Source organism: Parasteatoda tepidariorum, chromosome 5 (genome assembly GCF_043381705.1).
Source record: "Parasteatoda tepidariorum isolate YZ-2023 chromosome 5, CAS_Ptep_4.0, whole genome shotgun sequence".
NCBI lineage: Eukaryota > Metazoa > Arthropoda > Arachnida > Araneae > Theridiidae > Parasteatoda > Parasteatoda tepidariorum.
The window spans coordinates 57,716,383-57,741,733 of record NC_092208.1 but is presented as its reverse complement, the minus strand read 5'-3'; the positions used below and the strand labels follow the sequence as shown (position 1 = coordinate 57,741,733).

General features: G+C 26.5%; 2 protein-coding genes across 2 annotated transcripts in view; one reads left to right on the top strand and one right to left on the bottom strand.

The window, feature by feature from the left end:
- The window catches only part of LOC107437395 (uncharacterized), a 548,903-nt gene that overhangs the window by 120,711 nt on the left and 402,841 nt on the right, over positions 1 to 25,351 (bottom strand). The gene's annotated exons all lie outside the window — the stretch shown is intronic.
- Positions 1 to 25,351, top strand: part of LOC107445599 (patatin like phospholipase domain containing sws) — a 54,472-nt gene that overhangs the window by 12,733 nt on the left and 16,388 nt on the right. The window contains exons 10-26 of the mRNA XM_071181488.1: positions 215 to 341; positions 727 to 815; positions 1,455 to 1,604; positions 2,670 to 2,822; positions 4,112 to 4,245; positions 4,325 to 4,456; positions 6,260 to 6,383; positions 6,599 to 6,648; positions 6,922 to 6,985; positions 7,316 to 7,388; positions 12,158 to 12,289; positions 12,838 to 12,901; positions 14,448 to 14,616; positions 15,676 to 15,858; positions 18,767 to 18,885; positions 20,399 to 20,555; positions 24,453 to 24,600. Coding sequence (XP_071037589.1) covers positions 215 to 341; positions 727 to 815; positions 1,455 to 1,604; positions 2,670 to 2,822; positions 4,112 to 4,245; positions 4,325 to 4,456; positions 6,260 to 6,383; positions 6,599 to 6,648; positions 6,922 to 6,985; positions 7,316 to 7,388; positions 12,158 to 12,289; positions 12,838 to 12,901; positions 14,448 to 14,616; positions 15,676 to 15,858; positions 18,767 to 18,885; positions 20,399 to 20,555; positions 24,453 to 24,600 — 2,068 coding nt within the window. The remainder of the gene's footprint in view (positions 1 to 214; positions 342 to 726; positions 816 to 1,454; positions 1,605 to 2,669; positions 2,823 to 4,111; positions 4,246 to 4,324; positions 4,457 to 6,259; positions 6,384 to 6,598; positions 6,649 to 6,921; positions 6,986 to 7,315; positions 7,389 to 12,157; positions 12,290 to 12,837; positions 12,902 to 14,447; positions 14,617 to 15,675; positions 15,859 to 18,766; positions 18,886 to 20,398; positions 20,556 to 24,452; positions 24,601 to 25,351) is intronic.

Sequence of the window (25,351 nt, the reverse complement as noted above, 5' to 3'; positions counted from 1 at the left end):
TTAATACATAACTTTCTCATTAAATAAGAAAGGTCGGGTTGGGTTGTTAAGCATGAAATTTTGCTAGTGAAAAAATTTCTTTAAAGATTGTTATTGTTCCATTGGTCAAATGATTGTTATTGTTCCATTGGTCAAATGCTGCATACAGTATAAAAATTATGATTTCAATAATTGGTTACATTTTCTTACTTAATTGTGTAATGACATTTTACAGTCATCCACTGTAACAAGACGCAATACAGCCTGCTCACCAAAAAATAGCCCGTCCAGGTCAACATCTCGTCGCACCAGCACAATAATTAATGCAAATCCTCCTGATTTATCAACTACAGTTCCTTCAGGTAATTTATTTATCATATAATTAGGGCAATTTTGATTTAGTAAAAGTAATCTATAATAGTCGTAGTAGAGTATTTTTAAAACACTATTGTTTTTAATTGTTTTGAAAAGTGCATTTAACAATTTTTAAAAGTTATTAGATTTTACAATTTAATTTATAGCTTATTGTTGTGAAGCATCTTAGAAAGAAAATTTGATAAACAAAAGCTTATAATATTTGTCTATATTAATATGTTTTTGGTGCTTCAAGTTTTTTATTTAAGTGTTAACGTCCTGTAATTATTATAATTTCAGTTGCAGATCAAAATAAAAAGTATTGAAATGTAATTAGTCATTTATCAAATTTTGTTTTTGCTTTTTGTAAATGAAGTATTAATTATTTTTCAGATATTGATTCTTCAAACACATCAAATGCTGGTGTACAACATGGTGATGACAATCAAAATGCTATGACAACATCTGTATCCAATCATAGTGTAAGATAAAATAATTTGACAATAACTTAAAGAATAAGAAGTTTATAATATATGTCTAGTAACTAATGTAAGTAAAATTTTGAACTCAACGGTAGTACATGGCACTGAATGTCTTAATGAAATAACTAACTTTAATACAATTTTAATTTTAAGCTTTATTTTCAATTCTAGAAATTTTTATTGATAGCTTTTTTAGAGTTTTGTCAAAATTCTAAAAAAGCTCATGGCATAGAGACATGAGTTTTCCCTTAAAATGAGGTGTCCCAGGTTTGAATTCCAGCAATGACTGGTCGATACAGATCCGTAGCAAAAACTGTATTGGAGCATAGTGCTGATTTAAAATAACCTCAGTGGTAGACAGATCATGGGTTCTCCTTTCATTTGGGCTAACCATGGAGGTTTTGTGGTTTTACAATTATTAGGAATTATTTCCCAATTATTATGGTTTCACAATAGGATCCAATAAGGTATATATCTTAAAAGAATTTATTTAATGTGCTTATTAAGAGAAAGCATGAGCTTATATGCAGAAATATAAATAATACTTATCAAATAATTTTGGATATGGATAAGGTATCTAATGGTCTAAAACTTAGGTTTGCTAAAGATCCTCTAATGATGGGAAATAATGTCTTTTAGGTATCATCTGATGTAGATTTGTCTGAAAGTAAGCGTACACGCAAAAGAAAAGCCAGTTTTTACTTCCCTCCTGAGCAAATACCTATTCCAGCTGAAGAAGATTTGCACACACTTGCTGTCCAAGGATTTATTCAGCAGTTAGGCCTTGATGTAAGTAAAACCTAAATTTTTAAAAATATGTAATTCAGTAATTTCGCTTATGAGTTATAAGTGCATCAAACATTCCAAAAACTTGTAGATAGGACGCCAAATCAAGTTATGACGAGTCCCCTAGGATGGGTAATTTTTCAGAACAGGAAAAATAGGATGAGTACCATAGAATTATTTTGAGCTGGTAAAAATTTACTTAACTTTGAAATTAAAAATTTTTTTTTTTAACTTCTGTATCACCAAAAGGATAAAATAATTCTGTGAATGACATATTACTCATTTACTTTTCCTTGATGTAGGTGATGGATTAGTTGTATGTGATTAAAAGCCATAATTCTACAAATATAACTCTTTACCAGTTTTATCTATCGATAGAAGGAATGCTCATGAATGAGCATATTAATTCAATGGATAAAAGATGTTGAGAAATTATTATCTACCCAATATCACAGATCATCTGTATCTATGTTTTTGAAGAAAAGAAATCTTGTAGATTTCCTCCTTTTCTGTGTTTTAATTTTTCTAGCATTGTTTAATAATTCATTTATTTCACATAAAATTTTGTAACTAATGAAGATGTGGAATGTTTTTATATTTTAACTTTTTGGTTGAAATAGTATCTTTAAAAACTTGTACCATAAAATATGTACTCTTCACGTGTATTTTAAAATAGGAAACTGTACTGGTTTTAATCTGGACCCACTTTTGATAAGAAAGGGCCCAGAAATTTCAAAGATCTGATTCTGGAGCACCTATAGTTTTCAAAATTTAGTAGAATCATTATAAATATAATTTCTATATTTTATTTCGCCATGTTTTGTCTAATAACTGGACACAATTGCCTGAATAAACATCAAATGTGGTTCCTGATGCTTTTCATACCATGTGTGATCTCCATGAAGAAATTAACTTATCTCACCTGTTTTGATGCCCTGCTCATCCTCGGTCATCAATCTGGGAACGCTTCTGGGCTGCTTGCTTTTATTTATAGATTTATTGTTATCTTGTTGATATTCAACTGTCTTTTAATGTGCCATTGGGAAAAATATTTTATTTCTATTGTAGGAAGACACTTTCATCAAAGATTATGTGACTGTGAAAGAATTACCAGCAAATACTTATATCATCCGTGAAGAAAATGTAGAGGATGTAGCTCTTTTGTATGTCATTTCTGGATCTTTAAGTGTATCTCAAAAAACTGCTGATAAAAAAGAAGAGGTAAATTCTTAAGTTGTTTAATATGTTTTCAGGTGTTAATCTAGAATTTTTTTCTTGCAATAGTCCTCTTTTTTAAAATTTTATAAAAAAATTATGACAGACAAATGTCGAAGAGGAATTCTCAATAACTGCAAACATTCAATTTTTTTATCATCTGCAATATTCCCAATCAGAAACAAAATTTGTAAGCCATTAAATTTTAGAATTATTTTTATTTCACTCTTCTTCATCTACTGTAATATGTAAGAATAATTTGCTTTTTAATATGCTTTAAGCTTTTATTTAAATAAAGTGTAACATTTAAGAGCAGTATAAATTTTTTTATTTTATTATCAATTACATTGAATGTACTTTTTACTTCAAGAGGCTTAATAGAATTTCTCACTGTGTCATTTGAACACAGTTTGTTCACCACACTCACTCTATTTGCTTTTCACTCATGTTGACTCATTCTGAAACAATGTATAATGCCTGATAAGGTTAGGACTGAAACTCTACTAAAACAAAAATTAAAAATGAAATTCAAACTCTTAAGCTAAATTAAAGTTATGATAGTGTTAGCCTCTTAAAAGCAAAAGCACCAAACAGAAGCAGTAGATAGCTGTAATTTTTTATACCTCATAAATTTTAAAATTTTTATACTTAATAACTGAACCAAACATATGTATAAAAGAAGTAGAAATGCTAAAGGAAATTTTATCGTGAGTCCGATCCTGAAACCTTTTTTCAGTAAACAAGCCAGAGTCCATGTCAGGTTTTTGGACCCAGGCTGAGCCCATTTCATCTCTAATGTGTATAGGGATGGCAAACTGGACGATTTTTAGGATCTAAAATTGAGGGCAGTGAAAGTGAAAGAAAAAAAGTTTCATTATGAAATTGCTAATTTTCCATTCATACCAAAAATTCAAATAATGTTATTTTTAAATATAAACCTTAGTTTTTTTCAACAAACATAAACACATTAAATTGTGAATGAACCTTTAAATTGTTTGCTTTTTCATTTGAATTTATTAAAGTTTTATTTTTTAAAAAGCGAACAGAATATTATTATTATTTTAATATTATTATTATTTAGATTATTATTATTTCTAAAAGCCGTTGAGGACAGTATTTTTTCTACTCAAAAATGGAAGAAGACCTTGCATTCTTTCCTGTAATAATACATATTTTATTTAGTGTTGCATTTTTTTTTAAAAAAGAGCAAAGTAAAAAATAATCTGTTTTATTTATTTAAAACAAAAACTGTATGGATTTTGAATGATTTAAATGTTTTTTTCTTCTTTTTTTAGAACTTCTTGTTCATTGTCCACAGTGGTGAAATAATGGGGGCTTTAGCTGTTTTAAGTGGTGAACCTTCTCTCTTTACTATTCGTACCAGGCATTTTACACAAGTTGGAATTCTGAGCAAAAGAAACATTTATCAGTTAGTATTATGTAAAATTTTTTAAAATTTGTTTCTTTTTTAAACTTATACCTTTTTGCTGAATTGCTTTGTATTTTAGAATTTTAGGGCAGAAACCTCTTGCAGTCTTGCATTTAGCACAGAGTGTAATAAAGCGCCTGTCATCATTTGTGAGACAAATTGACTTTGCCCTTGATTGGATTAATGTTGAATCTGGTCGAGCTGTATATAGGTATTGATTGCCAATAATTTTTGAAGTCATACTTTTGATTTTTATTCCCTTCTATGCTTATATCCTTCAATATAGTTATTTAGACAAACATTTATGCTGTGAAACACTGCTTATATTAATTCCATATACACTATTTATTACCCTTATTTATTATTTATCAATTCTAATAAACTGTGAGATTTAACTGAATTTTTTTGATTTGTATTACAATATGGCGTTGAAGAAGTTATTCTTTAAATCTGAGTTTCATAAATGGAGTGAAAATTCGAAAATTGATTCTCTGATACAAAAATAGTTATAAATATAAATGATTTGTAGGATATGATTAGTTGATTGGCATTTCGGTTATCTGATCAGACAATGATTTGTGAGTTAATTCAGATTAGCACAAGATTCCATTGTGTTTTAAATATAAAATAAATTGATAAAAAAGTAAAAATCTTACAAGTTAAGCCTTTAATTTTTTATCAGGTTATTTTTAGGGGAAAGGGTGGTTAGATGAGTAGCTAAGATTCAAAGACTTCTTAGAGCTAAACTGTTTGCCCTAGAAAATGTCTCTGATTTATTCAAAATATTGATTGTTTAGTTGTGTACAATATATCTTTACTGAAAAGTTGTAGGTGTATTACTTTTTTTTTTACAAAAGATTTTTTTGTAGAAAATATTGAATTACTCGGTCTAACCTCACTAGTAAGGTAAGGTAAGACCAGGTACACATGTTAAGCTTATGAGAATTTTGAAGTTCTGAAATTTCAGATAAAAAGTTGAAGACATTTCTATTTTATAATTTATATGACAATTTAAGAAAATTATGCATGTAATTTACTTGTCATGTAGTCAGGTCATACCCAAGGGGAAGGGACAATTGTCCCGGGACTGCCGATGGGCTGACATAAGTTCCTTTCCAAAAAAATATATCTTGTTCATTAATTTGTTTTTTAAAAGAAAATTGCAGATAATTTCTTTTATCTATTTAAAAACTACAATTTTGTATAAAGGGTCTTCAAGAATTCTACAAAATATGAATTTAAAGTTTTTTGTGCTTTGAGGAAGGGGCCCACAATAAATTTTGTCTTGGGGCTCGTAAAACCTTTGTTCAGCCGTGCATGAAGATATCTTTTGTATCTGCTTAACGGAAACTTTTGCTAGCTCATCATCGACACGAATCAAAGAGAGCATGACCTGGTTGTACCCGGTCTTAGACATAAAGCAGAGGTTATCAAAATGAAATAGAAAAGTGCTACTATTGAACTAAATTCTTATTGTTTGTTGGGGTAAGAATCTTTTGTAAATGTTTAAAAATCTGAACTGAAACTCAATTTTTATATTTCTAATAACCAATAAATAAGGTAAGAGTTATAATCATATATTTTTTCATCACTATCATGCCACTAAAACTAGTTTTTCTTAACATGTATTAAAAATAACTTTAAAAAAATTGTAATGTTTTAATTAATATTACTGGTGTAAAAGAATTTTTTTTTGTAAAAAAATGCATGATAATTTAATAGTAAAAAAATATGATCACACATATATGGATATATATAATGATATAAATGTATATATACATGAAAAAATGACCATTTTCACTGAATTTTATGATAAAATGCTCCATTTTAGTGTAATAACTAAACAAAGTTTATTTTAGGACCTGCATTAGCTTTAAAATTCTAGTAAATTATTACTTCTTTATTTAATTTATTTTTTAAATAACCCAAAACCAAGTGTAGATAATTTTTTGAAATTAATAAATCAAGAATATAACATCTGTTTTTAAATCCTTGTAAAATTCTCATTATTTAGGCAAGATGATATTTCTGATAGCACCTACATAGTATTGAGTGGGCGTTTAAGATCAGTACTTAGAGGTTCAGATGGTAAAAAAGAGCTTGTTGGTGAATATGGACGAGGAGATCTTGTTGGCATTGTAAGTACATATCTCTTACTAAATATGTTTGAATTTTTTTGTGACTGAATTTAGTTTATAGTTTAAGTTGCGACTGATAACCCTTTTCTATATAGAAGTTGTATGTAAACTCTCAAAAATTTCAATTGAAAAGTGTGAAATTTCTTGTTATTTGATGAGAATTCAAAATTTCAATGAGAAAGGCTAAATTGTTTTTTAATAATTTTATCTACCAGGTTGAAGTTTTGACATCAACGAGAAGATCAACCACAGTTATGGCTGTGAGGTAAGCTCTTTTTATTTTTCATTTTATCCATTTACTTTTTTAAATGACTAAGGCAGTTGGCATTTGGGGAAGTTGGTGTTGAAATTTCTTCTCAATACACAATTTTTAATTTAATGACATATAAGAAAGCTGGTTTTTAGACAGGAAAAATAACAAATGAACAGACATCATTCGGTATCAGAAATGCTCAGTCTGTTAAAAAAAATTGTTCAGTTTTAAAAATATACTTTTTTTTAAAACTTGTCTTTGTTATAATCCTTTCTTTCTTTATAGAAATTCGGAGTTGGCAAAACTTCCTGATGGCCTCTTAAATGCAATAAAAATTAAGTATCCTGAGGTATGTATTTATGTGTTAGCCTACTTTTAGATGTTTTAAAAATGTATTTTTCCATTATTTAAGGTAAAAGGAGTTTTTAGCATTATTCAAACTAGTTTTTGTCAGCTAAAGCAATAATAAAAGTAAACACCTAGAAAGTAAAATTTTTTAACCTAAAGACCAAAATGGTAATTGATAAGCTCTTAAAAGTATCTGTGTGTATTATTTATAATTATCTTAAAATATTTATTTTTCTTATATGTATTACTTATTTAGCTATAATAGCCAGTGGATCTCTTTTATTTGATTTAAGCATTTTATTGTTATTCTTTATCTTGGTTTCTTTTTCAGGTTGTAACCAGGTTTATTCATTTATTAGGAAATCGCATTCTGGGATCATTACAAAAACGTATGCCATATGCTAGTAAGTCAAATAAGAACAATTATTCTCACACTATTTCTCAATTTCTAAAAAATTGTTTTTAAGTAAAACTTAAATTATTATTGATACATATTCTTCAATGGAAATGTAGCATAAAAGTTTAATGTAAATTTGTTCAAGTTTTGGGATGAATCAGAATTTACATAGAATGTATTTATATTTTTTCATAAAACAATGTAGAATTTCACTAATTGATTTGTAAAACTGAAAGGTTTTTATTTTAGAAAAGTTATTTCAATTCTAATGTTTCTTTTTAAGATGTAATTAATATGATTCTTACTCTTTGAAATACAAATTAAATCAAAAATAGTAATTATGAAGTTCTTTAATGCTTGATTGAAATCAGAATCTTATTATATAGTTCATTTTATCTGATTTTCTATATTATTTAGCTTTTAATTCTGCATTTTGGCTTTGTTACTCATTTTTCTATTTTCTTCATTTATAGCTTGAGCATAACATATTATCTAGTTATATGCAACTGATTATTATTTAAGCATTTCTCTGCTTTGTTGATTTATGTAAATTTTTTTTTAAAAGCAAAAAGCTTTTTTCCTTTTAAGATTTTTCTTGATTTATTCTCATTAATCTAAAACAGATAATTTTTGGGATAAATATAAGGTAATGATTTTTTTTAATATCAATATTGGGGAAGCAAAAATAAGGAGAAAAGTGTTTGTAATTGTATTAATACAATCAAATTTCAGTTCCTCAAATTTTACAGAAATTGGGGAAAAAATTTTGAAATTAAAAGTTTGAATTCTCAGCAAGCACTTTTTATCATTAAAAAGAAGGAAAAAAATAAAGTTATCTACCTTCTTCAAACTATTCTTTATTACAAAATTTATTTCACCTAAAAACAAAACAGAACTTGAAAAAAAAAATTCTCCATTTCTGTTTGTTTAAGAATATGTCATTTAGATTAATATTTCTCAACTTCTAGTCCATGGATTAATGTTAGAATTAATATAAGTTTTATTTATTTTGATTACATTTAGGTTGAAAATATATTGAGAGTGCATGAATGATCAGAAACAAACTAATCAAAAAATTGTTTAAGTCTCACACTTTTGCAAATGTTAAAATTAATGCCAATAGTTCAAATCACTAACCTTAGCAATCCATGATAAAACACTGAAATGGGTAGAGAAACACTGATTTAGACAATGACAGTTTTTTAAGTCCGAAATAGCCTTTACTTATCTTCTAGTTGTTTAAAACAGAGGCAAAATTTAATATACTGTTGCTAAATTTTATATATAATTTATAGCTTTTGCTTGTCCTCCTCTTGAGATCAACTATCACATTTGCAAATTATGCAAAGTGCTTTCAGCCAGATATTGTTTTCTTTCAATTAAATGCAATCTGTTGTTAGTAATAAGCAGATTTTTCATCATTTTGAAACATGATTGTGGAAGTTTTGGAAAGTAATATTGTTTGGGAAGAAATGAACTTGCCTTGAAGAATAGCAGAGAGTAAGCAAAGCCCATCAAGTATTAGTTCCCTTAAATGACGCATTCTATATTCTTTCACAAAGACTTCGATTCTTTCATTATATATTTCTTGCTTAACACAAAAGCAGGCACGAGGCCATGTGGAATATAAATAAACTAATTATGCATCGAAGTTGCCAGGTACAGAAAACAAAAATATATCATAGTTACTATAAATACATAAACAAATGATAAATCTAAGTCAGGTAAAAGACGTAGATGAGAAAAAATTCTATTTCAACAAATTCGATGTACTGTCTTTAATTAACTTAACGTTAATTAATATTTTAACTTGTGTGAAGAAACTTAGCTCAACTTTAATATACCATTTTGCTTATCAGCTAGTACTGACATCAAAGGTCACATGTATGGGTATCCGTAATCTTTTAATTCTTGAAGATAAAATAAATAAATAAAATAAAAAATTACTTTTTATGCATCAAAAAATTTTTTAAAACTTAAATTCATGAAATTTGATTTGATTGATGAAAGATATAAACCATCCAATCTTTTCATTGGGCCAATTGAGTTGAAATATTATTTTTGAAGCATGAAATTGGCTGTTATAGAAAAATTTATAAACTTCATAAAATACATATGTTATGAATTTTGCAGGAGTATAGTATCTATTATACATAATAGCATATCAAATCTTGAGATGGCACTTCGCTTGCTTGTGTGTATTTATCTAATTATTAAAATTAAAAATTGTGCATATTTTAAAATGTTAAAAAGACCAGATAGCTTGGTTGGTAGGGGGCTGGGTCCATATCCATGGAGTCGTGTGTTTGATCCTAGCCAGTCTAATACTCCCCATGTAATAAATGGTGATTGGTGCATGTTAAATCTGTCGGGTCACAAAGTCCTCCATGTTCCCATAGCAAATCAATACCTCTTAGGGTACTGATCCAGGAGTTTCCTTGTCTTCTGAATTGGTTCAAAATTACAAGACTACGGAGTTGAACTTTAGTAGTCGTAAATCCAAAAATTGGTTCGTCTGTTCAAGGGCGGATATATAATNGTAATTATGAAGTTCTTTAATGCTTGATTGAAATCAGAATCTTATTATATAGTTCGTTTTATCTCATTTTCTATATTATTTAGCTTTTAATTCTACATTTTGGCTTTGTTACTCATTTTTCTATTTTCTTTATTTATGGTTGAGCATTACATATTGTCTAGTTATATGCAACTGATTATTATTTAAACATTTCTCGGCTATGTTGATTTATGTAAAGTTTTTTTTAAGACCAAAGAGCTTTTTTTCTTTTAAGCTTTTTCTGGATTTATTATCATTATTCTAAAAAAGATAATTTTTGGGATAAATATAGGGTAAGAATTGTTTTTTAATATCAATATTAGGGAAGCAAAAATAAGGAGAATAGTGTTTTGAATTGTATTAATGTTATATACAATCAAATTTCAGTCTAAATTGGGGGAAAAGTTTTGAAATTAAAATTTTGAATTATCTACAAACACTTTTTTTCTTCATTAAAGCGAAGGAAAAAAGTAATATTATCTTATGTTCTTCAAACTATTCTTTATTACAAAATTTATTTCATATAAAAACGAAACAGAACTTGGAAAAAAAAAGTATGCTCCGTTTCCGTTTGTTTAAGAATATGTCATTTAGATTATTATTTCTAAACTTCTAGTCCATGGATTAATGTTAGAATTAATATAAATTTTATTTATTTTGATTACGTTTAGGTTGAAAATATATTGAGGGTGCATGAATAATCAGAAACAAACTAATAATTTTTTTTTTAAGTACCCCACTTTTGCAAATGTAAAAATTAATGCCAATAGTTCAAATCACTAACCTTAGCGGTCCATGATAAAACACTGAAATGGGTAGAGACACACTGATTTTGACTATAACAGTTTCTAAATCCGAAAAAAGCCTTTACTTATCTTCTAGCTGTTTAAAGCTCAGGCCAAATTTAATATACTGTGGCTAAATTTTACGTATAATTTATAGCTTTTGCTTGTCCTCCTCTTGAGATTAAATATCAAATTTAAGCTTGCAAATTAAGCAAAGTGCTTTCAGCAGGATATCGTTTTCTCCTAATTAAATGCACTCTGTAGTTAGTAATAAGCAGATTTTTTGTCATTTTGAAACATGATCTTGAAAGTTTTGGAAAGTAATATTGTTTGGGAAGATATGAACTTAATAAAAGTCTTGAAGAATAGCTGAGAGTAAGCAAATCCCATCAAGTTTCAGTTCCCTTAAATGACACATTCTAGATTCTTCCACAAAGATTTTGATTCTTTCACTATATACTTCATACTTAGCACAAAAACAGGCACAAGGCCATGTGGAATATAAATAAACTAATTATGCATCAAAGTTGCCAGGTACCGAAAACAAAATTCTATTACGGTTACAATAAAATACATTAACAAATGATAAATCTAAGTCAAATAAAAGACGTAGGCAAGAAAGAATATAATTTCAACAAATTGGCTGTAAGATATAGCACTGCATTTAATTTTAACTACGCGTTAATTAAAATTCTAACTTGTGTGGAGAAACTTGGCTCAACTTTAACATGCCATTTCGCTTATCAGCTGCTGCTGATGTCATTGGTCATATGTGTGGGTTTCCATGATCTTTTTGAAGTACAAGTACCCAATTGTTTCAAATATATCGAGCATCTTCCCCATCCATCCCCATCTTTAACTTACAACCTTGGAAAATAAAATTGTGCAGAGTAGCAGAAAGGCTTGAGGTTTGTAAATTTGTATTATGTTTGCTAAACTATTATTCATGCATGTTAACTGAATAATGGTTGAGAAGACATCTGAAGTGAGAGTTAAAGAATTCAAAAAGTTGACATAAAATATTAAAATTCAAAGAAGAAAAAAAAGAACTAAATTAAATTAAAAAAAATTAATTTTGATGCATCCAAAGTTTTTTTGAAACTTAAATTCATGAAATTTGATTTGAATGATAAAAGATATAAACTATCCTAGCTTTTTTTGTTGAGCCAAGTGAGTTGAAATATTACTTTTGTTGCATGAAATTAGCCGTTACAGAAAAATTTATAAACTTCATAAAATACATATGTTTTGAAATTTGCAGGAGTGTAGTATATTTTATACATAATCAGGATGCCTATCAGTTTTAAAATGTTCTTAATGGTGCTTATTTTTTATTTAAATTTTTAAAAGCCTTTAATGTTGCTTTTTTTTATTCAGGATTTGTAAAAAGGGCTTAATTTTCTATCTTTTAAAAGGAGATTTTTTCTCATATAGGTGACAAGGCTTTGACTATGGATTCTAGACCAACCGGATCAAACTTTGCTACAGTTGCTATTCTGTCAGTGTCAGATGAAGTTCCTTTAACATATTTTACTCTCGAACTCTATCACGCTTTAACTGCTGTTGGTAAATATTTATTTCTGTGGGCTATGTTTTTAAAATTTTATGCAAAATTGTTATAGTTGTTTCTTTATTTTTTTTTTAAAGTTAGNTTTTGTTTTTTTTTTTGTTTTTGTTAGTTTGAAATTATCTAACATAATAAAAGAAATTTGAAAAAAAAAAAGATATTTTTTCTTCCAAGCTTTAAATTTATTCTTGTTGCTAACAACCACAAGGAATAAAACAGTTTTAAATTTTTTTAAAATTAAATTAGCATGGATCTTATTATATCTTTGTTCTAAAAGAGTTAAATTTATTAATAGTTTTAACTCGTAATTTGTTCTGAATTTTTAGGGAGGTTTGTTTTATTTTTAATTTAATATCTATTTTTTTAAATTTAAAGTTTTTTTTCAAATCTGTCTTTTTTTATTATTAAATAAAGTTGCTGATGTTTTGTGTATCTTTTTTTTTTGATTTTAAAAGTTCAAGAAATAAATTCTAAAAATTCAAAATTTTTTTTCTTTAAGTTGCATTTGCACTGTTTTATTTATTTTAAAATTTAAATTATCTCTTAGGGCCAACAGTAAGACTTACTTCTGACATAGTTATGAAAACATTAGGCCCAACTGCTCTGTTAAGGTTTGTACTTTTTAAAATAAATGAATGCCATTTATATTGATATACTGTTGTTAAAATATTTTTTAAATGAGATGTCTTTAAAAAAAGATTAAATTTATAATTATTGTTTGATTAAGTAATGCTCACAAATTCTGTATTTAAAATTGATTTTATTTTAAGTTACTTTGAAGAACTTATTGGTCATTATGTGATGTTACGGTAGTTTTGAAATAGTTTCTCTGAAATAAAAATTTAAAAATAGGACTTTTTTGAAATTTCAATGTTTGAAATGTATTTTTCCAAATTTCTTAGTCTTAATTTTTTTTATTTAAAATTATATTGTGCAGAAGAATATAAAATTGTCCTACGTGTAAAACAATGATTTTGTAGAGTTTATGCTAAAGTTTTTATTATTATAAAATAAATAATGAAATAGCGAATAATTATTAAAAAATCATTTTGCATAAGAAATAACCTAATTTTATAATTGTGTTGGTGAATAAGCAAGATTTATAATTATGGGTCTTAAAAAACAGAAAGTTCAAGAGATTCTTTAACTTTATCATTCCTTTTTTTATGCTATCAATTTAAAATAAGTCAAAATCTTTGAAAAAATAATTGTGAAAAATATTTTTGTCTATCATTATTTATATCCTATGGATAAAAAGCACATATATACTTTTATCATGAAAAGAAACTTGGTAATTTTTTGCTTAAAATTTAAGATAGTTAAGTATACACAAATTTCTAGTTTTTACACAGCAAACTCATTTTTAACAATAATTTGGTAACTAATACTAATTGAAAAAAATAAAACAAAGCTACTGAAATTCAAAAAGCAAATAGAATGTTGTGCCTAACAAGAAGAAACAATATATAATGCAAGCAATTTGGAGAAAGAATGAGCTGTCCCTTACTGGGAGCTGTGAAAGACACGTGACTAGGTACCGGCCAATGACACATAACTGGATGCATTACTAAAGAAAAGAAAAAATCCGCAATAATTAATGTCTATATTTGAAATTCTGATAAAATATATAACTATTATGAAAGCATAATGCTAACTTTATCGCTAAAGCTCCCAAAAACACACAACAAAATAAAAACAGCAAATCACACAATAACCAGTCAGTATATTCCAGATGAAACACAATTCTAAGAAATGAAATAAACTCTTCAAAAATTTAACAAAGTACAAAACATCATAATCAGCAATAACTTACAAGCTTTATAATTAAGTTTTATAATTATGTACTTAGTTAAATTAGATTGAACTACTTGTTCCATATTTTACAGCAACTACCTTTCATATCCTAATTGTTTGCCTAAATTTTTTTTTTCAGATTCTCAATTGTTTCTGAAATTTGTCTGAAAATTTTTTTCAGAGAATGTAAACTTTTATGCTCAGTTTCATAACTTAAAAACATTGTTTGAAATAATTAGTATATTAAGTTATGACCCTTGAATCATTAAGATTTTATCATCAAAATTTGATCACAAGATGAAAAATCTGATTAGATCAAAAATATATGTTATTCTATGTTCTCATTCATGTTTTTATTTTTAGTGCTAATGAGTATAGACTCTGTAACTGGTTAGGACAACAAGAAGATCAGCACAAAGTAGTTTTGTATCAATGTGATACTTATTTTTCAACATGGACACAAAGATGTATAAGGCAGGCTGACTGTATTCTTATTGTAGCTTTAGCAGATCATGAACCTGAAATTGGTGATGTAAGTTTCCTTATTCTATATTCCAAAGTTTAAAATTAGATGTTGTTCTAAAATAAAAAAAAATAATCTAGTTTTTTCCCTTGAACTTTAAAATTAACTACTAAATAATTCATGAAGTTATAGTTTTGTCGAGTTTTCATACACTATGATAGTATTTTGAAAATTTCCTTTTTTAAAATCCTGGTTATTCTTAGTACATTCAAATATTAGTGAAGATACTTTTTTACAGTTCTTAATTAATTTAACTTGATTTCTAGCATTGATTTCCAGCAGTTAGCCTTAATTAAATATGGGCCTTTAATACTATTTATCAGAGTATAAATCTGCTTTATAAAAATTGTTTCTTTTTGGTCTATAACTTTAAATATTAAATAATGATGTTTAAAGTTGTGTTTCTTCACAGAATTCTTTATGATTTTGTGTTGAAACTACTACAAATAGCTTAATTTTTACAATTGCTGTTTATTTATGCTTATTTTCAGAAAAGATTGAAATTACATACCTATGATTTTAAATAATGAGGTTTCTAAAACATTACAAAAATGAGGTATAATTTTCAAGATCTTCACATTAGGAATATACACGAGGCTTATTAGTTAATTGCTATAAAAAAAAGGATTTAAATTAATTTTTCCATTTTAACTTAAAAACTTTGTTTGTATTTGGGCGAACTATTTTCTTAGTTTATAGCATGCATTTGTTATAAATATTTTATATACATTTTTTTGTATGTATACTTATCTAATCTCAAAACACCTTACAACAAACAAAAGACAATAAACAACAATGAACACATATTGGTATAAAGCTATTAAGCATATTAAAAGATGCTTATTAGCAGTTCTTAAATATAAAAAGTTTCATGAACATTTTCAGCTATTTATTTTTGAGTTTTCTATAGCTTTTTCACCAAAAGCATTAATAAACTTTGCTTCCTTTAATGTTATACAAAGTTCAGATTTTATTAGTTTTAGCCATTTAAAATCAAATTTTTCTTCCTCTTTTTGCAATCAAGCATTTTTTTTTCAAAATTGCTGTAATTATTTTTTTATTTCATAGATGGAAAAAGAATTGGAGCACTTTGCTATCAGGACTCAAAAAGAGCTTGTTTTGTTGCACAGAGATGATAGAATTAAGCCTCGAAATACTGTTATGTGGCTCAATATGAGATCCTGGTGCTCTTCTCATCATCATATAAGGTGTAGCAAGAGGATGTTCTCAAAAAAGTCTTTTGCCAAAACGGTAATGCATTTTTCCATCAATTGTAACCAATTTTCAGTACTGATTTAAGGAATAATTGACAATTATTTGGCCTCTTTAGCCCTTTCTCCAAATTTTTGGTCAAATATTGGGCAAAGTATTTTTTGACAAAATTTTTTTTAGGAATTAGAATAGATTTAATAAAGAATAAACTAAAATCTTATTTTTTACTATATATTTTTTCATATAGTTTTGTTTGGTTTTAAAACATGTTAATTTATGTTCTAAAAGACAAATGGTAAGCAAAATTGGATGAATTAAAACTAGATTACTTTATACTGAACCATGAGTTTTGTACTGTCAATTTTTATTCAGGCAAGTAAATATCATTGTTTTTTCAACACTGTTTGTTTCAAGAATTGAGAATTTTTTTGTTATTTTATTTCCCCCTTTTTTATAGTGAAGTATTTAGGCAGTGCATTTCTAATAGACTTAATTCTTTTACTGTCACTTTTTTCCTGTATGGTAAGACAGGTAACCGGTAACACAGAAAACAGTGATTCTCAACATTAAACTTATATTTCAGAAATTAGAAAATTTTTTTTAATTCTCTTTTGCTTTTTTTATTAACTTTTCTTTTATTGCCGTTTTTATTATGAGACAAAACTTAAGAAACCTTTGTAATGAATGCTATTCTTTAATGGTCACCTTTTTCTAAAAATACGGCAAGGGGGAAAATGAAGTTGAGATTTTTAGCATTACATTTTTCTTCAAAAATTGAGAACAATTTTTGTTTTATTTTCTATCTAGCTTTTTCTTTTTCAAAAAATATTTTTTTTTACTCTTTTTTTTATTATGAGTTCTTATGAGACTTTTTTTTTTCTGCACTTGAAAATATGGTAATTAGAAAACTGAGATGTTAAAATGTAAAATTTTCTTTCAAAAATTGAGATTGATTATTTTTTTGTTTTGATTTTGTATATAATCTCTTTTTATGGGCGTTAGTATGATAGGGTGGCATTTTTGAAAGCGTTGCTGATAAACTATATCTTTTTTCACGTTTTATGGATGCTTTTGTTCCGGGAACTATTATTCTTAGCATTAAAGTTTTGTTTTGAGAATTAAAAGGATTTTTTTTCTATTCCTATTTTTCTTTTTCTCAACTTTACAATGTTTTTTTCGTTTAATTGCAGTTATTTGGTTTTTTATTTATCTTAATTATTTCTACTTACCTTAATATCTAATTATCTTAATAATCTTAAATACTTATATTGTAGCTTTTTTTTCATCTCATATAGCAAAAATTTGATTATTTTTGGTAAATTACTGAACTTATTTCTATGAAAAAATATTTATTAATGATTTAAAAAAAATTGCTATTTAGACCTCCAAATATTCGGTATTGGGTGAATTTTTTAGGCTCAATATTTGGTATTTGGCTACTTGGCCAAATCACTATTTTTTCCATCCCTACTTTTCTGTACATTATTGAAAAACACGTTCATATTTCGGTAATGTTATGGATTTAAAGTTAACTGCAAGAAACCCTCCTGCCCTGGGCAGGTGCTTGGAAAGAGGATTCAGACCTCAGCAATAAGCTAGTGATTCCAACATCCGTTAAAAATTGGTTAAATAGCGGGTGTTTGTACGTATGTTGATAATGTATTTTAAATAAAAAGAATTTTTGTTTTTTAATATCTGGGAGGACACAAACAGTGATGATATTCAAGCCTTTCTAGAACCAGTGCACTAAGAATTTTTTTCTGGATGTTTTTTGCAGAAAGAAAAATAATACTTAAATATAAATAATGCACTAATTTATTTCAGTGTTTCATTAATTTTTCGGAAAGAAAACTAATGTTATAGAATATAAAAAATGCACTAATTTATTTCAATGTTGTATCAATCATAATTTATTCTATTTTTTATCCGGTGTGTTATGTTTCTCAAATATCTTTAATTAGCTTTTTATTTTTCACTGGCATTTCTTTGTATATTTTCACAAAAAATAAAAAATTTGTAGTGTAATAGTGATTATTAAATTTTTCCCCCAAGGCACCTTAGTGATCCTTTTACCCTTTTTTTATTTGTTTATTTTTTTATGTCAGAGTTATTTAATATTTCTGTTTCATACCTGTATATGTGTAAGTAATTTCAGTTCAGTTTTTTGCAGTGCAACCACTTATTATTGAATCAGTTGATCAATAATCCATCAGAATAACTTTTTTGTAATAAGTGATTTTAATATTTTAATCCTAGTCTCTTAGAGTTAATCCACGGCTCAAATTATTTAGAGGTAATATAACCAACATAGCTGCTAACTTATACTATTCTCGCTAAAGTTTTTTGATAATGGTAGTTGAAAAACAAAGTATAAATATTGAAGTTATTAGTAAATTCTTTAAATTCTGTTAGTCGTTTGCTTATATGAGACATAATTTTTTGGGTTCTTATAGATGTTTTTTAAATTTTTTATGTTGTAGTGGTTAAAATAGTTTTAAATTAAATTTTTCAAACCCAGAGTAAACATAAAACTGGTTACCACTGGAAAGTATCTTTCGTAGAAAAAATTAAACTTGGCAGATATGAGTCAAAATAATGAATTATCTATATTCTTTTTGTTAAGTTTGATTATGTGAGATTTAATTTTTCAAATAATTTCCACATTTTTGGATAATGAGAAATTTTAAGAACCATGGTTTTACTAATTCATGTTAACTGTATCTTATTGTTGCTTTTACATCAATAATTGTAAAACTTTAAAGGAAGCTAATATAATTTAAATAATCTTAACAATCTGTAAAGATAATTTCCTATATATACTCTTATACCCTTTATGATAAAGTCATCATTAAAACAAATTGTAAAAATAATCAGGTGTCATTTGCATTTTATTTTTAGTAATTTTGTATATTTTGTTAGAAATTAGCTATGTTTAATTATTTTGCAGTGTGAATTGTACAATAAGCAAATGCAAGCTCCTCCTAACATTCATTCTGATTTTGCAAGACTTGCTCGCTTCCTGACAGGTACTTCATTTGGACTTGTGCTTGGTGGTGGTGGTGCAAGGTAAATCAATATACTTGAAAATTGTGACTCGTGGTTTTAATTGTTACTTAACCCGCTGGCGGTTAAGCAAATGGGTAAATTTGGGAGAATGTTTCTCCCCTATACACTATTCAACTATCTATTAACATGGAAAAACCGGTTTTGCTATGCAGAGAAGACTGCAGGTTAAAATGCGACTTTTTCCGTGCAGAACCGTCAGTGGGTTAAAGTTTAATTTGGTTTATTCTCAGTATTAATGTGCATGCTTCAGTTTTTAAAAGCTTTAAAATCCCTAGGTGAATGAAAAATATCCTTCTATTACTTGAACCAATATTTACTATTGCAAATATGACATTTGTACTTTTACAAATATGGTCAAAAATATTGATTTTTTAAAATTTATACTGGATCTTCATCAGTGTCTAAACACAGAATCTGTTCAAACCTGCATTCTGTGTTCAGACACTGAAGGTTCTATATTATGAACAGAAACGATAAATAGTTTGTGTATGGTTAATACGTTTATAAGTTTGGTATTATTTGTACTTTTTTCATGTTATTTAGCTTTATTGATCTATAGCACAAAGCTCAACCTTCTTCTCATGGATTATCTTTGTGCAATCCTAATAATCTGTGTTGTGAAAAGTGTTTTTGGGAAGATGTATAACCGTGTGGCATAAAGTTGTACCTAGAAATAAAACCTAGAAATTAATCTTGTTTTGATAAACTCGTTTTCTTCATTCATGTATGGTATGTCACAAGCAGAGTGTCCAAATTTTTCTAACCTTTGGGCCACACTAACTGCTCTGCTATGTTCCTAAGGTCAAAACCTTACCATTGGATGCATTATTAATGGACCTAAAGCATTAATTGAGTAAAATTGTTAATTTTTTATGGATTTTAGTCTGTTTTAAACGTTTCTAAAAACATTTTGATTCTCAGCTAACCAGATTGGTGATGCTGCCTGACTAATTTTGGTCCGTAGGTGAAAGTTTGAAGATCTCCTGATAGAGCTGTTGCCCTTTTTCATAAGCTATAATATATGAACTAGATTTTGTTTGTTATTTCATTAAAAAAAATAAGTGTGCTATATTATAATTTCATCCTTTTGCTTTTTTTGACAATTTATTGGTTTATTTATGATAATGTAAAATAAACTGTTGTATAATTTTTATTTTTTAAAAAACTTAATCAAATATCAGTTTTTATTTTTTAAATATTAAAGAGTTTTTACCCCAAATTTAAACTCACCTTCAACTTGCTAATAAATTAGTGAATATTTCAAAGTTTAAGCTTTTATAACCGAAATATATCATGTGATTAAGACCATCCAAAGGCTATTTACTTATGGTTGTCAATGGTATTACGGATCATCCTGCTTAAGAAACATTTCATTTAGAGTGTTTAAACTTTATTTCCTATCAATATACTCAGCTTTGTTTGACGAAAGTTGATTAAGAACTTTATGCTCATAAATTGATCAAAATTTAATTTATTCTTCATTGAATTTTTTAAACAATGTTATCCATTGCAGAGGTGCTGCTCATGTCGGAACTATTAAAGCTCTTCGAGAGGCTGGTATACCGATTGATATGGTGGGTGGAGTGAGTATTGGAGCATTCATGGGAGCTTTATGGTGTCAAGAAAATGACATCACCATTATGACACAAAAAGCAAGAGAATGGTCTCAAGTAATTCAGTTTTTTATAAGTATATATATTAGTAAAAGCCAGTACATTTCTAACTATGATAAATAATTCAGCATATTTCATGCATTTTTGAATTAATATTTATCAGCTATATATAATTAACTGTTAAATATTTTATAGAACTACTAAAAAGTGATAAATTTTTTTAAAAAATATGAAATGCACCTTTTTTTACTAGTTATGACTTTTGAGAATTCGGTACTTGCACATGAAGAAAAAAAAATTACGAATACTCACACATGTGACCTATGATGTCAGTGCCAACTAATCTTTATCATCAAAAGGGCGTATTAAAGTTTAGCTAAGTTTCTCTACATAAGTTAGAATGTAATTAATGATAAGTTAATTAAATATAGTACCGTATTGCACATTGAATTTAGTGAAATATAGTTCTTTGTCGTCTACATCTTTTACTTAACTTAGATTTATTATTTGTTTATGTATCTTATAGTATCTATGATATATTTTTGTTTTGTATGGCAACTCGATGCATAATTAGTTTATTTATGTTCTGCATGGCTCCCTGCCTGTCTTTGTGTTAAGTAAGAAATATATGGTAAAATAATAAAAATTTTTTTTGAAGAATCTTTGTGTAAAAACATGGAATTTTTCACTTAAGAGAATTGATACTATAACAGCTTGGTTTACTTGAAATACGATGGAAGGAATAGTTGCTAATGTAAACAAATGCTACATTTCAATAATCAATCAGGATCGCGATAACCACACTACGTCACTTGCAGGTATTCTATTCCTTAAATTGTTACTTGATGAAACTTGTTACAATCTTATACTATTAATTTTTACCAATTAAATGCCAGATTAAGAGAGAATTATCCAATTAACTTGAAATTTGTAAGTTCACTACTAAAGAGCATATAAAGACTGAGAAATCATAAATATTTGAGTGAAATTTTTTTAGTGTGTTTTTAACAATATTCAATTGTTGGAATAATTGAATTGGCAGAAGCACTTTTTACTGACTGTGTATTAGGATGTTGTTGTCATATGGTTATGATTACTTTAGCTGCATTCATTTTTATATCTTGAACGAGAATAGAATGATGTCCACTTAGAAGCTGAAAAACTGAAAAATATTCATTTGGAAATGCATTAATAGTTTGCACTTTTAGTTAAGCTTAAAATTATATATTGTCAAGATATTCTATATATTCTTCAGGAATAGTTTATAAAATATATTATTCAGAGCACCATTCATGAGTTCAGGACAATTTTGCAGAATTGTTACAAGCTTTTTTAGTTCTTTAGGCTGATCTAATTTCACCCTTTCTTGTTCGACTTGGTAATAGAGCTTTCATTTATTTTTATTATTTGAACTTGTTCCTGGATCTTTTGTTGTTGCTTCATTTGCTTTAATATTCTTCATTATTTTTCCTAAACAACTGTTATAGTTTCAATTGAATTAAATTCCCACAGCATAACTCAAATTATCGCAAGAAATCTAAAAATAGAATTCTTAAAATGCCAATGTCCCAAAATTGGAACGGTTAATTTTAAAATAATATTTTAACTTCAAAATTTTAAAATAAAATTCTGAACTTGATGCCAGGCAGGTGATTTTATTATCGTTTTAAAATTTCGTAAGGCTTGTAGTCGTCTTTTAAAAATCCGATTTTCGGTTAAATATTATAACAAGAGGAAGAAAAATTAGCAAATTATACCAAATTTCTGAAATTAATAAAAAAATAAATAATTATGAAAGTGGAAGCAAACTAAAATAAAAAACTCTTCATAATGTTGATTTTAAATTTGTGTGAAAAATATTTGCTCATAGGACTTTATTTGCTCATTAAATAACTCAAAATCCATGTTCCATTATTGGTACATTAGCTTGCAAACCATTAATCCAATGTAATTACATAACAAAAGTCATTATTTTTTTTATTTTATTAAGAGTGTAGTTTGATTGCGAGGGTAGGTAATATCAACTGTCGTTAATTCAGACTGTCGGATTTTAATAATAAAAATGCACTGTCAGATTTTAATGTGTAGTATTTTTAAGAATATTCAAGTAAGATATAAAGACTCAGTGTCACAATAAGAAATATTTGTATGTAAGACAGACTCTAAAGTCAATCATTTTACAAATCTCCCTATTTATCTCCTTCAACTACTTTACTCCTCTAATTAAGCAACATATATGACCAATTTTATGAGCATAAAACAAACTGTGAAGCTTCATAAAATTGAAATTTAAGGACCTTAAAAATTTAACACTTATCTGAATCCGTGCACATTTTAAAGTAATACTTTGTTAAGGTTAGTTATGTATCTTTTAAAAGAGAATTGTTGACAGTGATTATTTTACTTTGATCGCATGCATAAATGTACCACAAATAGACTTTTTTAAAAATTTAGTTTTCTTTGTGGTTTTTTTTTTAAAATTTGAAATTAGTTAACTTTCGAGTTTTTTTAATATCAGAAGATTGGTTACTGAATAGTAATATGCGGTATTATATTTTGCGATAAATATTTTAGCCAAATTTTCTGATCCCAAAATTGTTAGAAAATTAGTGTAATCGTGTAAGAATGGATTAAGTTTTTATAAATATGAACTAATATTAAATTTAATAAATTGGACTCTTATAAAAATGAAAATTAATATTTTTGCAAATGTTAATATAATATTGTTACACATGAATACTTGTATTAATAATTGTTTTCATGGTTGATTTTTTAATAAAAAATTATAGATGAGTTTAAAATTTTTTTAAGGAAAATTGTCGAAAGCCAAATTTTTTCTTCTTTTACTATTATATTGAATAGCTAATCCGTTAAGTGATACAAAAGCATAACCATTAAAATGATGATCGCAAATAAAATTTTATTTTTTAAAGTAATTAATTGGGTACCAAAAGTTATGTGCTTAGGATTTTTTTTGCCACTTCTTTTTTGTGCAGTGTATTATTTTGATTAATTCACACTTTTTTTTTAAAAAAAAGAGAAAGCATTATAAATTTTATTAATTTTAATACTGCTTGAACTGAAATTATTATCTCTAGATTTTATGTTAGGAAGCATTTTTATTTTAATATTTTTAATCTAGCATATAAAATAAAAAAATCTGTTTTTTTTTTTTTTTTTTTTTTTTTTTTTTTTTTTTTTTTTTTTTTTTTTTTTTTTTTTTTTTTTTTTTTTTTTTTTTTTTTTNTTTAATCAATCTTAATTACTTAGTAGAATAGTCGTTTAGTGATTCCAAACTTATAAATTAATATATTGTTTATATCTATTTTCTGAAGCTTTTATAAGATTAATTGAAAAACTAATTTTTAATCATAAGTTTTTTTTTTAAAATTATTTTTATTTAATTTTTTTTGCGAATGAATCACATGGTTGTAAAGATAAGTCAGCTAGAAGCTAATTTTGTCATAAACTAATCTTGAGAGACTAGCTAATTTTGCCGTAATTTTATATCGTTTTAAGCCTCTACGAAATTCACTAATTGCAATGATTAAAATATTTAAATTTTTTTTTTTTTTAAGAAGCTGATTTATTTCTGTATTTTTATTGCAACTACGAAAATTAATCTTTAATATTATAGTTTTATGATAATATTATGTTTATCAATACATAAATATTATTTATTTTATTAAGTCTATAGGTTTTTGAGCTAAATAGGTTAATATTTGAGTTTTTAAAAAAATTATATGATAATATTTTTAAGATGTTCTGTCATTACTATTTAGATTATATCACTTGTTGAAAATAAATATTTAATATATTTTGCTTCATAAAACTAATGGTAGTAAATAATTATAGAATCAATAATCATTAGTTTGTTAATTTTTAAATGTAATGAATTTTGCAGTTATTTTCATACTTCTTATGTTATTTTTTAATGTAACAAACTCACTGTAGAAATTTGAAATTTTTTTTTGTATAGGTGCATGGTTTAATAAAACTATACATTCAGTGTTTGGGGAGCGGCAGATTGAAGACCTGTGGTTACCCTATTTCACTGTAACTACAGATATAACTGATAGCTCAATGCGAGTTCATACTCATGGTGAGTTATAATTTTTTTAATTGTAAAATGGTTAAAGATTTTTTTTATTATTATTGTGAGTGTGGTGTTCAATGCCTGGCATGCAATTTTGAAATTTTGGTGGCAATGGGCTTTGTGTAATGTTGATATGCTATCAGTTCCTATCTATTTACTTAAAACAAGAATTTACTGAGATGAAATCATGTTATTGATAGTTAAATAGGGAATATGTTAAAGATATTTATTTTATCTTACTTTTCCTGCCATTTTTAAGCTAAAGAACTTCTCTTGATTAAGTTTTAATTTTATTTTTGTCAATTATTATATTTACATAAATCAGGCTGATACTCTGTAATTGTGTGAATCAAAGATTAAAATCATCATCTTTTTAATTTTATTTAGTATAAATGTTTCCATTTAAAATTAAAATAATTTTTTTTTGTAAATTTGTCTGAACCTATTATGGTTTTTTAAAAGAAATTTTTGCTTACCTATTAGTGCCAAATTTTCTGGTTATACATTCATTTCATAGTAATTATTTAAAAAAAATTTTAATTGTTGGATTTATTTTATGCTAAAAATAATTAAAATTTTTTTAATTAATCTAAATACCGGTTAAAGTTTTTTGCCTTTAATTGATTTTGAAAACTTAAATTCAGGGCCAAATTTAAAAGTGTAATATTTTTGATCAATGCAGGACTGGTGATTGGTGATGTGATTTATAGTTTATGTTAGTGTTTTAATGTTCTGTGATTTTTGACATCTAGAAACT